Genomic DNA, 14034 nt, shown 5'->3' on the forward strand with positions numbered 1-14034 from the left:
GCCTGTTGAAAATGTGGATAGTTCTTAAAAATCAATCAAAAATCTTTACGACAGTCAAACCTTATAAATTGCGGGCCATGTTTTGTGCATCTCCACTGATATTCTGATCGTTTACCTTTGGCAATGAGCTCTTAGTGTTTGAGGCTGGAAGGGATCAGTGTCATCGCCCTAATCTTTGGCTCCCTCTATGCATTTTCTGTCACATTCAAGTCAGGAATTTTGCTACATTCTGGTTAGATGAAGCATAGCAAGTCAAAGATTACTGCCATGGGTATAAATAATCTATTTAAAATATCTCAACTTCCATTTTGTTTGTTTTGTGGGTGGTTTGGGGAGCGGATCTACTTCATGTTTGAGCTTCTTATTCATGGTGTTGCGTGGAATCGGTGTCGGTTCCCAACTGCGTCATTGTCTTGGTGGTGTTCTCCCCCCACAGTGTGTGGTTGGTTCGCCCTCATCTGATTGTCATTCTGGAGCTGGAAGTCCCACAGGATCCTTTGCCCTGTAATTTCCAATCATCCTCGGTGGAGTCTTCCACTTGGACAGGAGGAGTTTTGGTCTATTCTAAGGACAGATGTTCATCCTGTATTCCAACCTTTCTGCAATGCCATCCCATATTCACTTTGCCTGCCAGCATCTTGTACTGGACTGTCTCAGGGGAATCTTTGCACAGTCAGCAGCACCTATTGCTTCTGTTTCTGAGTTCCTGCTTCAAGTGCCTCTATAGGCTCCTTAACTTAAAACGCTTACTGTGATGAGCTTTAGCAGTGCAATATACGCATCACCAGGGCTTAAACATACAATAGAGTCACTGTGGAGCAGACAAATGATGACGGTGCAGTTTTACAACAGAATGTATAAAAGTTACATTTGTCTGCAGCAAAGCATGTATGCTCAATGCACCTGAATCCAGAGGTTCCAGGTGTTAACTTAAAACGCATAACAGCCAGAGTCTTACTTAGACTCACACAATAATATGCATAATCTGTATTATTGCAGTTATCATAAACTACAACACCAAAAAGTTCAAGTATGTATATATTTGAGCATTTATACTTCAAAGGTAGTTTTTTCTAATATTCTTTCTCATTCTGTCCATCCTAAACAATTTTTTTTTCCTCCTAATCCCCCAGAATCAAGGCTGTCGTTTTATTTATACCTTCCTCGTCTTCACTCCTCCTCTTCTTCGCCCTCTGAAAATATCCTGTTCTGCTTGGAGGAAGGTTGTGTCAGATGTGAAACACTTGCCACCTCAGAATTGGTTTTGTAATTAAATATTTCTGCTTGGTTGACCAGGAAGGACACAGTATTCTGCCTTAATTAGGCTTAAGATTCAATATCCTACGTCTCCTGCTGTTTCCCTCTCATTGTGTTGACCAAAGGATTGTTACCACAACCGGCCTCACTCGCCATCCCTACAGATCAGTTTGTTGCCTGTCTCCTTCTTTTGCATCATTGGTATTTGATTGTCTCTGTCTGTCATATCTTCTCCTTGTTTCATGTTTGTCCCCCCTTTCACTCCTATAGAAGCAAGAAATAAAGTAGAATGGCTCCATGCCAGCATCAAGCAATGACTGCAGCCATTTGCATGCAAACACAGTCATGCACTTCTAAAGAGTGGTTGGGCATTGCTATAACCAGCACTTAGCAAGATTGTTTAATCAATATTGCCTTGATCTTGCTCTTGGGTTTTAAATTGTCCAACCAAAGCACATTTTCTTGGTTTGAGCGTGGAAAAACAAATCAGTTTCTTTGCTGTTTGATGGCTGCTAAATAATAAATGGTGCCTTGCTGCAAGAAGGTTCAAGGTTCAAGTTTGCGTGTTCTCCTTGTTGTTCTCTCCAAGTCTTCCGGCTTTCTCCCACAGTCCATAGACATGAGATTTAGGCCAACTGGTTTCTCATTCGTCTTACGTTGTTCCTACATATCGGTGTGTCCGTGCTTGGTTGTTAGTAGGTCTCCAAGTTGCTCTGCGAGCGACCAGTGACCTCCAGGGTGAACCCCGCCTCTGTGATGTTATAGCACAGTATGGTAACTACGTTACCTTCAGTTGTTATGGAAATAAACATGACATAAAGAACATTTTACTTCATAATTTGACGCCTTGAAATGGCCCTTTATCTCCTTAAGAAGCACCTTCTCTTTCCGACGCTCCACCGCCAACATATCGTATCAATTCTCTTCCCTGACGCCATTTGCAACTCAGGAGCGTTGGACTGTGAAATAGTTTGCATGATGAGCTCAGCAGACTCAAAGTTTCACCAGGTGTTTGCTAATTGCTGCTGCTGCTAGTCTGGAGGAGCTGAGTGAGGGAGTCATGAGGGATGTGGGCTGTGTGAGGCGGAAGCTCGGCGGGGGACGGCAGCTCAGAGGAGGAGCTTTGGGTGAATAGGCAGCACATCGTACGACCAAGTGGGTAAGACCCCTCCAAAAGGTTGTCATGGGAGATTCAATGGTTTATCAAACGTGCATGACAGAATCAAAGCAACAGTCCAGGTACATTTTTGATGAGACTATAACTTTATAGAATGAAGTTCAAAAAGTTCAATTTACACAACATCTTCCCCAACTTAATCAAGTAACTGTAGCCCTTTACATTTTACATACATTAGATCAGACAAAAGGTTTCCTGTTTTTGCCCAGTGATGATTAAAACACAAGATGATGATGCTATGGCATTGTAAGCTAATGAGTTATTATCCACAGTGAAATAGGTTCTGTACTGACTGTAGTTTAACTTATGAATAAATAGAGATGCTATAAACTCAAGTCATCTCATGTTTTTTTTTTTTTTTTTTCTTGAGCAGCTGTATTTTACCCCCAGTACATCCATTCCAACGTTACAGGCTCAATCCAAACCAAATTTAGACAATATTATTTTGTGGTGCAGAAAAGTGTTACAGTGTTACGAATCTTTAAAGTGTCTCAGGTGTTTTTGCCTCATTAGCTCTGAAAATAAACCCTGAGGAATATCAAAGTTTGTGGATGCCATTATTCTTGTTCAAAATTCTCAAACCTTCTCTATTAAATACAGGTGAGAATGGCATTCCAATATAATACACGCCCTCTTATTTCTACTGCCGCCTTTGTGTAATGAGTGCAGAAAACTGTTTTGCTCTGTCTGTTTAAAAAAATTGCTTTGAAATCCCTGGAAAGCATGTCATCTCGAAGGCAGCTTATCTCGATCTGAAATCTCGGCGCGCTTTCTTGCAATAACACCACAATTACAGAAGTTTAAACGAGCTTTGCCAAGGGCAAAGAGACTCCCGGCATACTGATTTATTCTCCGTGATGGCCCATTATAGACACTCCAAAGTCCAGGGAAATCTGAGCTTCCTCCAGAGAAGGTTAATAGGAGGCTTTTTCATTGCACAGAAGAGTTTTAAGTAATATTTGTGGGCATGACTCCATTTCATAGCTTTCAAGCTATGAAATACATAGCCTGTATTTCCTTCAAATTATAAAAAAAAATCAGGTTTTCTTTAATAATGCTTACTCATAAAACTTCTAAAAAAAAATCTAATTAATGATGTGACGCTGCTTGCAAAATTAGAGTTCGCTGGTGTCCATGTTCTGTTGATCCTTTTTGTTTTTATCTCACTCTCTGTCCTTGTGTATCTGAAGCATAAATATAATATATAGTCTGTGTCGGGTGTTAGCATCTGCTGCAGCCAGACTCCTATTGTCATGCAACATGTGAATCCAGGAATATTTGAGTGAAAATGTCTTTAAAGAGCGCTTTGTGATACTAATAATGGACTATGACACTTATTTTGAGATGACAATGTAGTCGCAATATATTGAGGACTCTTAGTAGAGCTTTACACTTTTTTGCGTATAAATGTGCTGCAGGTTTAGAAGCAAGCTGCATTCTTTCGGTGCACTTGGGTGCCAAGTCGAACGGAAAATACCAGCGATTTTCAGCAATGTGGTGTTACACCCACATGCCAGAACACTGAGAGTCATTTTTGAGGTTTTTGAAGGCTCTAAAGCATTAACATTTGGCCTTTCTTTATTTATATAAGTACTATGCAAAATTCTTCTCTTGCTATTATGGGCTGGATGTTTGTTTTCAACAGGTGGTTTTGGCCATTAAGGGTCTGGCTGACCTACCTGGAAAACTCTTCTGATCCCTTCTCTTTTCCCTCCTTTTCTTCACTTATCGTCACATCTCCACTCCTCCGCCGTTCCTCCCTTCTCACGCTTCCCTCTTGCGACTGATTGTTTGTTCATGGCCAGTGTGGTCAGTTTAGTCAGAATTACTGTCAAACACTAAAAAGGGGTTTCAGAGGGATGTAGATTGGCTTTAACATGCTGAGTAAGACCACAGCTCTTGGAACAGCATGTTGCTGCTAAATTAGTACCGCTGTTAATCTATCCGCCACCCACGCCCGTACAAACATAGACTCTCGCTGTGCTCCTGCCACAGAGCGTCGCTCTGTTTTCAGTCAGAATTGTGCATCAGGGATTGTTTAGTTGTTGTTTTTTTTTTTCCTGAAAATGACAGACCTGTCCTTAATGAGCAGAGAAGTGGTTTTCAGAAAGGGCTTTGTGTGCATGTCTATTGTGTATACAGCATGAGTTCATGTGTGTGGGAGGGTTCTGGCTCATAGCTGCTCTTGGGAGAACAGCACGCACCTTGAACATCAGGGGACCAGCCAGGCATGTAATGGAAACTTTGGAGATTTAGAGAAGCTGCTTGCTTAAAAAAAAAAAAAAAAAAAAAAAAGACCCGTCAATGTTCTCCCTCAAATGACTCCTACTGTGTGGGGTCATCATGATAACGCTGGGATATTTTATTATGTTTCATCACACAACAAATATGTTGTTGTTACTCCCAAAAGAGCGAAAACAATGTAAGCCAAATGTCTTGCTGTCATAAACAGTGTTGTAACTTTGTTACTTTCAAAACAGGGAGCGCTGATTGCCGCCGGAGGTAAAACCCATAAAGATTTTTTATTTTATTTCTTTTTCTTCTCGTCATTAGGACAAGCTCCGAGTCCAGGCTTTGGTCAAATGAAAAGCTGTTTATCATCTAATAGCAAAAGGTTGAGTTCCAGACAATAGATGAGAAGCAGATGCTAGAGTTGGAGCCCCCTGAGTTTTTTAATGGTGTCTCTCTGCTGCAGGTTGTTTGGAGACGACGTGTTGTAGCAACAGAGAGCTCGTTGTCAGTCCTGGGGTTCTGTGTGCGTCAGCCGCATTTATATCCCCATAAATGCTTTTTGGATGAGTCTATTTTGTGTGTGAGTGAAAGAAAGATGGTGGATGTGTGGCTTTGCTGGGAACTTCACTTGCTCACTCAACGTCTGCAGAGCAAAAAAAAAAAAAGAAAAAAAAGTGGCCTGGTTATTATCTTTCTCCAGAGCGAGGAACTGATTTGAAACGTGCTACCTGCACAGAGTCTGGCTTATATTACTGCAGATTTGCATATCCAAACATATCCTCGCTTATGCATCTTTTCCACTCATCTTCTCTAACATTAACAGCTACATCAGTATTCATGCTGAGGAATGTGCTTCTGTATGAAGGTACAAAAGTACCACAAGCCACTACAGATAGGCAATTTGGACTTATCACAGTGTTTTGTTGTATTTATCGGGATGAATATATGATGTATCGGTCATGAATCTGTACCTGCACACAGTCAGAGGCTCAGAAAAACAAAAAAGTAAATCTTACCCTTAATCAGAATGGCTACTCTACAACAACTACCACCTCATACAGTTCAACTGCACTGCTAAACATTAAGCAATAGTTGTGGTTATTATTTTAAAATGGAAACGGTGTAGTTATTGAAAATCTCATCAGGATGACAGTGAAAATAGTTCCTAAAGAATCATACAATTAGTTCAAGGGATTTACAAACAGATTTAGGGTCAGAAAAGGGCAACTAATATTTCTGCAGACACCACACATTCTGGACACAGTCTGTTTAAAACTCAACCTTCAGATCCGCTCTATAGAGCAGTATTTGCAAAAAAACACACAGGCAGTTTCTTCCCCCAGGCTGCCTCTCTGATGAACACAATGGATACCTAACAACTAGAGTGGTTAATTACCTTTTGATAAAAAAAAAAAACAATAAAAAAAACACATTGCACTGTCTCAACCTTCTGTCTTTCCTTTTTATTAAAAAAGTGGCTTGCATACTGCTCGTTTAATCATATTTATTTTATTATATTTACAGTTTATGTATTTATACTTTATATTTGCACACTGACATTTGATAGCTGAAGTCAAATTCATCATTATTACAGGTTTACTAATTTGTATCAGTATAAAGTGTTTCTACACTAAGGATAAACCATACGATAATTTCCCATCCCAACACTGAATGAAATACAGTGAAGAAGTATATTTGAATTATCAAAAATGATAAGTGAATGTATTCTATATTAAATATAAGTCTGAAATATTTCTCCATAAAATTGTTTGAAATATCACTGTGACTAGCCAGACTGACCCCACCTGATTTAGTTATTAATTTAAATTATTAGAAACAACATAGAGTTCAGTCTTCTGTTTTCTGCTCTCGTTTACTCCTTTTTGCTGCAGGTTAGCGTTTAGGACACAGGCAACACGGCTACACAGAGAATGGGAGAAGGTTCGCAGTCGTTTGAGTCTTGGGAAACTTTGTCAGCTTGTAGACGTGGCATTTTGTCAGGATTTTGCAAAAGCGAGTATGCAAAAAAAAAAAAAAGAGGAATGCAGTGGGAGAAAAGGCAGACAACAGGACACACACCCTCTGGATTTATATGTAATTATTTAAATCAGTGACTCACTGTTTGATCCTTTATAATTGGTTTGTGATTTTGTGTGGAGAGAGCATAATAAAGCTTTAATTCGGTGTGCAGAATTAGGCTTTGAATAAAGACTCCTTCTTGGAAGTGCAGAATCACTTCCTGGGATATTTGAATTTGGATAAATCGATGCTGCACGTATGCAGCGCTGCATACATCCTGATGATGGTACCAAAGTGGGAATGGCAATCAGAGCTCAATTGTTGATGCTACAAAGGCTCTAAGTGTTGTTTTTACCCCGCAATCTTCAAATCGCTCATTTTATTTGTACAATCAGTACCAAATGAAGACATTTTGTGCGGTGGTCTGGGACTTCTTAGTATTCACGCCCCTCTCTGAGATGTTGGCAGTTGTACTGGGCTGTTATTAGGAGTGCTTCATCTGACTTTGTCACTGCCGATCAAACCAAGCTGACAACCCAACAACAAACAGCATGCAAATGGTTCCCCAATGTGAGCTTACATCTGTGCTCTGATAAACATCGCCAGATGAGTTACAGGCACTGTACGGCGCGCATGCCACATGTATGCGAGTGGCATGCCCTCGGATAAGCTGGCACGGCCTCGACACAGTTTGTCACCTATTGCTGCGGCGTTAGAAATAACAGCTCGAACTCGACACACCCCAAACACCCCAAGCGCCAGAGCCCTGCATCCTCGAAGATGAAAACACTTCCTTCTTTCCTGTGTCTGTTTTTCCGGTGAAAAACGAGAACCCTGCAGGGAGCGAAGTGGGAACGCAGAGGGGGGAAGGGGGAGGGGCAGGGTGGAGCATCTGGAATAACATTCACTCGTCTCCCATATCACTGCTTTCTCTCTGATCCCCGTCTCACGCACACACTCACACTTTGCTTTGACATATCAGCTATCACCTCCTCTGCAGCCTCTGCTTCAGCCCCGCTGCTCTTTCAGATGACATCAGTGCAGGTGTTGGTCTTGAAGTAGACCCCATTTGGTGTTTGTGTATCCGGGTGTGTGTGTGTGTGTGTCACTTCTGGTGCCATGCTGGCTGGGACACTTGCCATTTGAGGAAGGGGATTTGCTGGTTGTTGACTACCATTGATGTGCTATGCATCACCACCCACTTACAGGTGACTTGCTCGTCTTTGCAAATCCAAGCTGCTGTCACAGATTTTTGACATTTATATCTTAAAAAGTTTCAGCTGAAATTTCTTCCCAAATGCTTTAAAAAGATTTCTTCAGATAATCTTTTTTTTTTTTTTGCAAAAGTATTTGTGCTCGTTAACGTTTTTTCACATTTTGCCGTGCTACCTCCGGAAACTCAATGTGTTTTATTTGAAAAAGTGGAGAATATTCATGAAGTAGAAGGAACATTGAAAATCACATTTCTTTTGCAAATGAAAATCTTTTTATTTAATCCCATTTTACTTTGTTAAAAGCCTTACTTAACCAATCACCTCCCTAAGAAGATTCAGAGAACTTGACTGGGCTAAAAGATGGTTGGACATTTATTCACACATTAATACCACTAAATAAAATCTAGTCCAAAAACTGACCTCAGATGGCACTTAATTAGTGAAACAATAAAACTAAATTCCAAATAAATATAATCACCCTGAACCATCTATCCCCATGGTAAAACAGGCAACACACGGTGGTGGCTGCATTGTGCCGTGTGGGTCATTTTTTGCAACAGGTTCAGGGAAGCTCCATATTTAATGGTAGGACTGATGAAACTAAACAGAATGATTATGAAAACCTGCTGTAAGAATTAAGTGTGGAAAAACCTAAATTCTTTCTGTAGATTTTTTTAAAATTGAAAACCAGGTGACATTTTTTCCTTTCACTTCACAGTAATACTTCTTTTTAGTTTATCATTAGAATTCCTAAAAAAAATAAAATAAAAAAAAATAAAAAAACTCTGATATTTGCAATTGCAAAGTCACAAAATGTGAACAAGTTCCAGGGGTATGAATACTTGTGGAAGGAACTACACAAATACAAAATACAACACAACATTCACGTTGTTGAATTTGATACCAGCGTGCCTGACAGTACAAGTTTATCTGTGCTAACATTTATTGAGAGAGCAGACTGAAAAGGGATTAACTTTCATTGTGCCTATATTCATTGGCTGCTTGTTGCAGTGGGGGGAAGCAGCTTCTTATCTGGCGCCTTACAAACAGCACGTCGACTCGTTCTGAAGAACAAACACGGAACGAGGATACTGCGACGACACAACTTGATTGAGTCGCCCAGCTGGCTTTGAGTAGAGTTTGATTCCTCTTGTTGAAATTAGCCTTAAGTCTGTTGCTCGTTAAAAAAAAAAAAAAAAATCCTGAGGCTGGTTTAGATTATAGTCTGTCAATCAAAAACAGCTGTCTACGTGCACATGTGTGTAGCAGGTAGGCACTTAAAGTCTCTGCAGGCTTCCTTTGGAGTGTATCAATATGATTGACAGCGTTAATGGTGTAATAATTCCTCACATCAGGCAGCTAAAAAGCTTCAGTTCACACAGGGATTTTTTTTTTTTTTTTTAATTTTTGGATAATCAGTTCCTGTATTTGTTTTTCTTTTTCTCCCTGCACCACAATTTTGTTCTGTTTAACTCCTGCTACACATTAAACTCTCCCTTCTTTCTCTGTCTTTTTCCTTCCTACAGGATGAATGTCGCAACTTTATCAAGGTGCTGCTCAGCAGACAGGGGGGCCTCTTTTTGTGTGGCACCAATGCCTTCAACCCGCTCTGTGCCAACTACACTGTAAGCAACCGCGTCACATCCACCAGCTCTGCTCTAACTTTGTCAGACATTTTTGTGGGCTAGCCAATAACTCAGTTATTCATAGAATTGCTTTAATATAATTGATAAATAGCGTATCTATGTTTTTCCGATCAGAGAGCTTGCTTCAGCAGTGCAATTAGTACGTCTGCTCAGGTGAAAGCTTACGACTTGATTTGGGTTGTTTGTTTGGCACTTGAGGAGGTGTTGACTTCCTCCCAAGTAGCTATTTATCCTTTCTGTCTGGCAGTTTTAGTTCCTTGTTTTTCAGGGGAAAAACACTTGTTATTTCTTGGTGGTTAAACTTTCAGGCCTGCCCGTTAAAGAGTCAAAGGCAGAACATCAGGGGGAACAAGAAGAGGGTGAAGAAAGTGGCCTGAAGGCTGGAGACAGGACTTGTTTACTTGGTTGGATTTTTATTTTTTGTTTTGCTTGTGGTGAAAGAAAAACAAATTCCAAATGAAGTGACTTGCAAAAGTATTCAGCCTATTGAATCTGTTTACAATTTGTCAATTTACACCACAAACTCTGATGTATTTCATTTGAATTTTCTCTCTCCAGCTTACCATCAATTTTAATGCAGACTCCTACATTTAAAAAAAACATACTTTATTATTTATATGTCTTTTGCAGGCAACTGGTTGTGCTATGTTTTATTTAGGGTTTGAGAGTAAAGTAATTTCAAATCCACATCACACTTTTTAGATTTCGGTTTAAACAAATTTAAATTATTTTTTCCCCCCACTTCATAGCTATGCACTAATTTTGTTTGCCTACTACGTAGAGCACTAATAAAACACGTCAAGGTTTGTGGTTGTAACATAGCAAAATGAAAAAAACAAACAAAAAAAAACATTCAAGCTGTATGAAAACATTTGCAAGTAACTCTAAAGAAGTAAACATATAAAGACTCAAGTAACTCTAAAGAAGTAAACATATAAAGACTCAAGTAACTCTAAAGAAGTAAACATATAAAGACTCAAGTAACTCTAAAGAAGTAAACATATAAAGACTCAAGTAACTCTAAAGAAGTAAACATATAAAGACTCAAGTAACTCTAAAGAAGTAAACATATAAAGACTCAAAGTTTAAAGCAACAAGTCAAATGCAGTGATTCAGCTAATTGTCTCACATTTTCCGAGTATTACGCAAACAGTTTGTCCCTAAAAAACAATTGTCAGAATCTGAAGGTTCCACCCAGCAAGTTATTTTTCAGCTCACCTGAATCCTCCTCCACACGTCTCGTTCCACTTTCCCAAGCGATCCCTGTCTCACTCAATTATGGCGACAACCCGAGACTCGCTGAAGGGGGGGGGGGAAATACACATAAATATTAATAACGGGCTCAGCTGATTTCGCATCATTCTGCAGAGATTTTGAGGGAATATACACAGCCTAGTAGTCAGAGCTAGAAATACAGTGTCGGAAAATGGAGGGGGGGGGGGGGGGGACTTCCATCAAAGATTTTTTTTGTATCAGTGTTATTTTCATTCTCTCACATTTCAGATTTGGTGCAACATTGGAACATAGAAACAAACCTGGCCCATTATCTGTCAGCCACTAATGACGCCCTACAACACCTGTCTCCGCCTGATAGGCTGTCTGCTTCTCAGGGGACTAGTTAGCAATGCAAGCTGCTCTTTTATTTATAGCTCTGTTTTAATGAAATGACATTTATAAATGATTTTGCTCTCGACGGTGGATGGAAGGCACTCAAAGTTGTGCTTTTTGTTTTTTGTTTTTTTCTCTCTCCAGAAACGGTTGAAATAGGTGCTTGTTGGCTACCTTTTTAAATATACATGTGCTGTAATTGGCACAGACGCAGAGATTTCACCATATAGATGCAGAACGGTATAATAATGGGATGAAAACTTGTGTGAATTATTAACTAGACTTCATGTGGGTGCTTGTGTGTGTGTGTGTGTGTGTGTGGGTGTGTGTGTGTGTGTGTGTGTGTGTGTGTGTGTGTGTTGGTCTCTTATTTATGTATGAGAATGTGACTCTCTTGTTGCCTAATTGCCACCACTGAGTCATTAGTTTGCGCTCTCCATAACACTGTCTAATTGCCATTCTCTTGTGGCTTGTTTTCATGATGCTGCCATGGATGCATTTATATTGTTTGGAGTGCCGTGATTGAAACCTGTTTGTGTTTCTGTTTGCATGATTTTTTTAAGGGCGACACTCTGGAGATGATAGGTGACGCAGTCAATGGGATGGCGAGATGCCCTTATGACCCCAAACACGCCAACGTTGCTCTGTTTGCTGGTAAGATGCTCCCTCCAGGCTCCATGCACCTCTCCTGCGTTTCGTACGGCGCTGTCGGACAGGGATGAAAAACTGAGGAATAACCCGGTTCCTCCATGAAACTTAATGCATGACACTTCAATATGCCGTACTGGTTCAGCTTCAATTAGTTTTCCTCTGCAGTTTTCCTGTTTACCTCACTTCACTGATAATGTGATCGTCAGCTCTGTGAAAACAAACTGCAGAGAGCCATTATGGAACAGTCATCATATATTCTTTTTTTATTGCAGTAATATTTTAGTCTTGTCAGCTGTCATGTCTACGATAACAAACATTTTTGCTTTATTGTGTCTGATTATAATGGCCTGAATTAGTTTAGGCTGCCATCGTTTGTCTCTGCAGATAGTTAAGTGGATGATGCTCTCAGATTCAAACGGTGTTAAAAACGAAGCCGTCAGCTTTCAGCATTTTTCAGCTTGATTACAGATTTCTACTTATGCGTCACTTCTTGTTATGGACTTGTGGCGATAAAGTACCGCTATGAAACTTTTTCTGCAGAATGAATGTATATTATGTATAAAAACCTTAGCAACTACCTCAAAGTGTGTAGACAAAAATATCAGTATTTCTGAAATACTGATTATGTAATAAGTAAAACAAGATATGTTTGCTGTTTAGACTATTATACATATTTAAAATGAACGGGTGAATTTCCTATTCAGTGTTCATTTAAACACCATGAATCCTGCAGGTGTTTAACAGATGAACCCAACAGATGAAGAAGTAAAAAATTATATATTCAATTAAAACTTGCTAATTTTAGAAGTATGCAGTTGTTCAACATTGTCCTGAGTTGTGGTGTCCAAATATTTAACTTTTAGAGTGATCTGTCAAAATAACATTGTTTCAGATCTCCTAGTCTTTGTTCTGTTTTTGCTCTGCTAATCTTCAGTCTGACCTTCATGCTTTTCTTTGAGAGCAACAGTTTTCTCTTCTATGAAAGTTAAATCTGAAGAGTCTTTTCTTTTTTTTGACTGTTGTTTGCAAGGCTTGTATCTTGCAGTCTGCTTTCATAGTGAACTTGCTTCTCCACTTGTAAACTCTAATACATACAGTGAAATGTTTGATTTTCAATTATTTTAAAATCTGTACGACGTGTATCAGACTCGCATGCCACTAATGTCTTCTCTCTGACACCTAAAACAGCTCTTTCGATCTCCCTGGTGTTCGTTCTCACTTTATCAGTCCAGCAGATTAGCTTATCATGTGCACCTGAGGTGATTTAAACCATTTGAGGAGATAAGAAATGTGTGGGTGTCCTATTGTAAAAGATCTTCTCTCCAGTGTTAGTTGTTTAAAAATGTTTTTCCTGTAGAATGGTCTACCAAAAAGGTTTGGTTTTTGAATCCCAGGTTTTAAAACAAGTCACATATGTGATATTTATGGTTTATTTAGTGTCTTAAAATTCAAATCTGTCCCATTCGTAACCCCAAATGCTAATAAGGTCTTAAAAGTCAGTGTTTTGTTTGTTTTGTTTTGTTTTTTTTTGTTTTCTCCATATGAAAGTTTTTTTTTTTTTAAGGGGAACCATTTTGAAGGCTGACATGTGAGGAATTCATATCTGAAGAAAAGATTTTGAGAAGAAAAAAACCTCTGAGGTTCATTTTGATGAAATCGGTGTCAAGATAGATGAAGTTGGGTCTGACTAAAACACCCGAGTTCTCTAAATTTTACCGCTTATTTATTTTATACTGTTCCGGTTCTGGTAATCTTGTTCCTGACTCTTTTTTTCCATTTACTAAACAAGAGCAGTCAGCCACCTGATGTTTCAGTTTGTACATATATTTCCTTATGTAAGGAAATTTGGTTTTGTGAGCCAAAGTGTGTTATTTTGGTGTGCTTATTTGTCCTAATCTCACATTACAAAACACAGACATGTGACCAAAACAAATTTAAAAAAATTGGTAGATGGGTACAAAATGGTTTGCAGTAATGAATTAAAAATAGAAAGCAATGAAATGGCTCCAATTTGCTGTGTTGATCAAATTGACCAAAAGATGATTTTAACACAAGCCACAGCATTTTTGCAAAAAAAAAAAAAACAAAAAACAAAAAAAAACTGAGCAGTCCCTAATATTTCCAGCATAGAAATGAAATTGGAAAATGTGCACAGCGTCCTTAGAGTCGAGCCTCTCCAACTCATCAGTTCAAGGACAGATCAGTCTTGAAGGTGTTGCAGGAAGTGGCA

At 39.2% G+C, this 14034-nt stretch overlaps 1 protein-coding gene across 1 annotated transcript in view; it reads left to right on the forward strand.

The window, feature by feature from the left end:
- Window positions 1-14034, forward strand: part of sema6bb (sema domain, transmembrane domain (TM), and cytoplasmic domain, (semaphorin) 6Bb) — a 173121-nt gene that overhangs the window by 95934 nt on the left and 63153 nt on the right. The window contains exons 6-7 of the mRNA XM_014994751.2: window positions 9426-9524; window positions 11717-11807. Coding sequence (XP_014850237.2) covers window positions 9426-9524; window positions 11717-11807 — 190 coding nt within the window. The remainder of the gene's footprint in view (window positions 1-9425; window positions 9525-11716; window positions 11808-14034) is intronic.

Source organism: Poecilia mexicana, unplaced genomic scaffold (assembly GCF_051168715.1).
Source record: "Poecilia mexicana isolate PSO_F unplaced genomic scaffold, ASM5116871v1 scaffold_4, whole genome shotgun sequence".
NCBI classification, from domain to species: domain Eukaryota; kingdom Metazoa; phylum Chordata; class Actinopteri; order Cyprinodontiformes; family Poeciliidae; genus Poecilia; species Poecilia mexicana.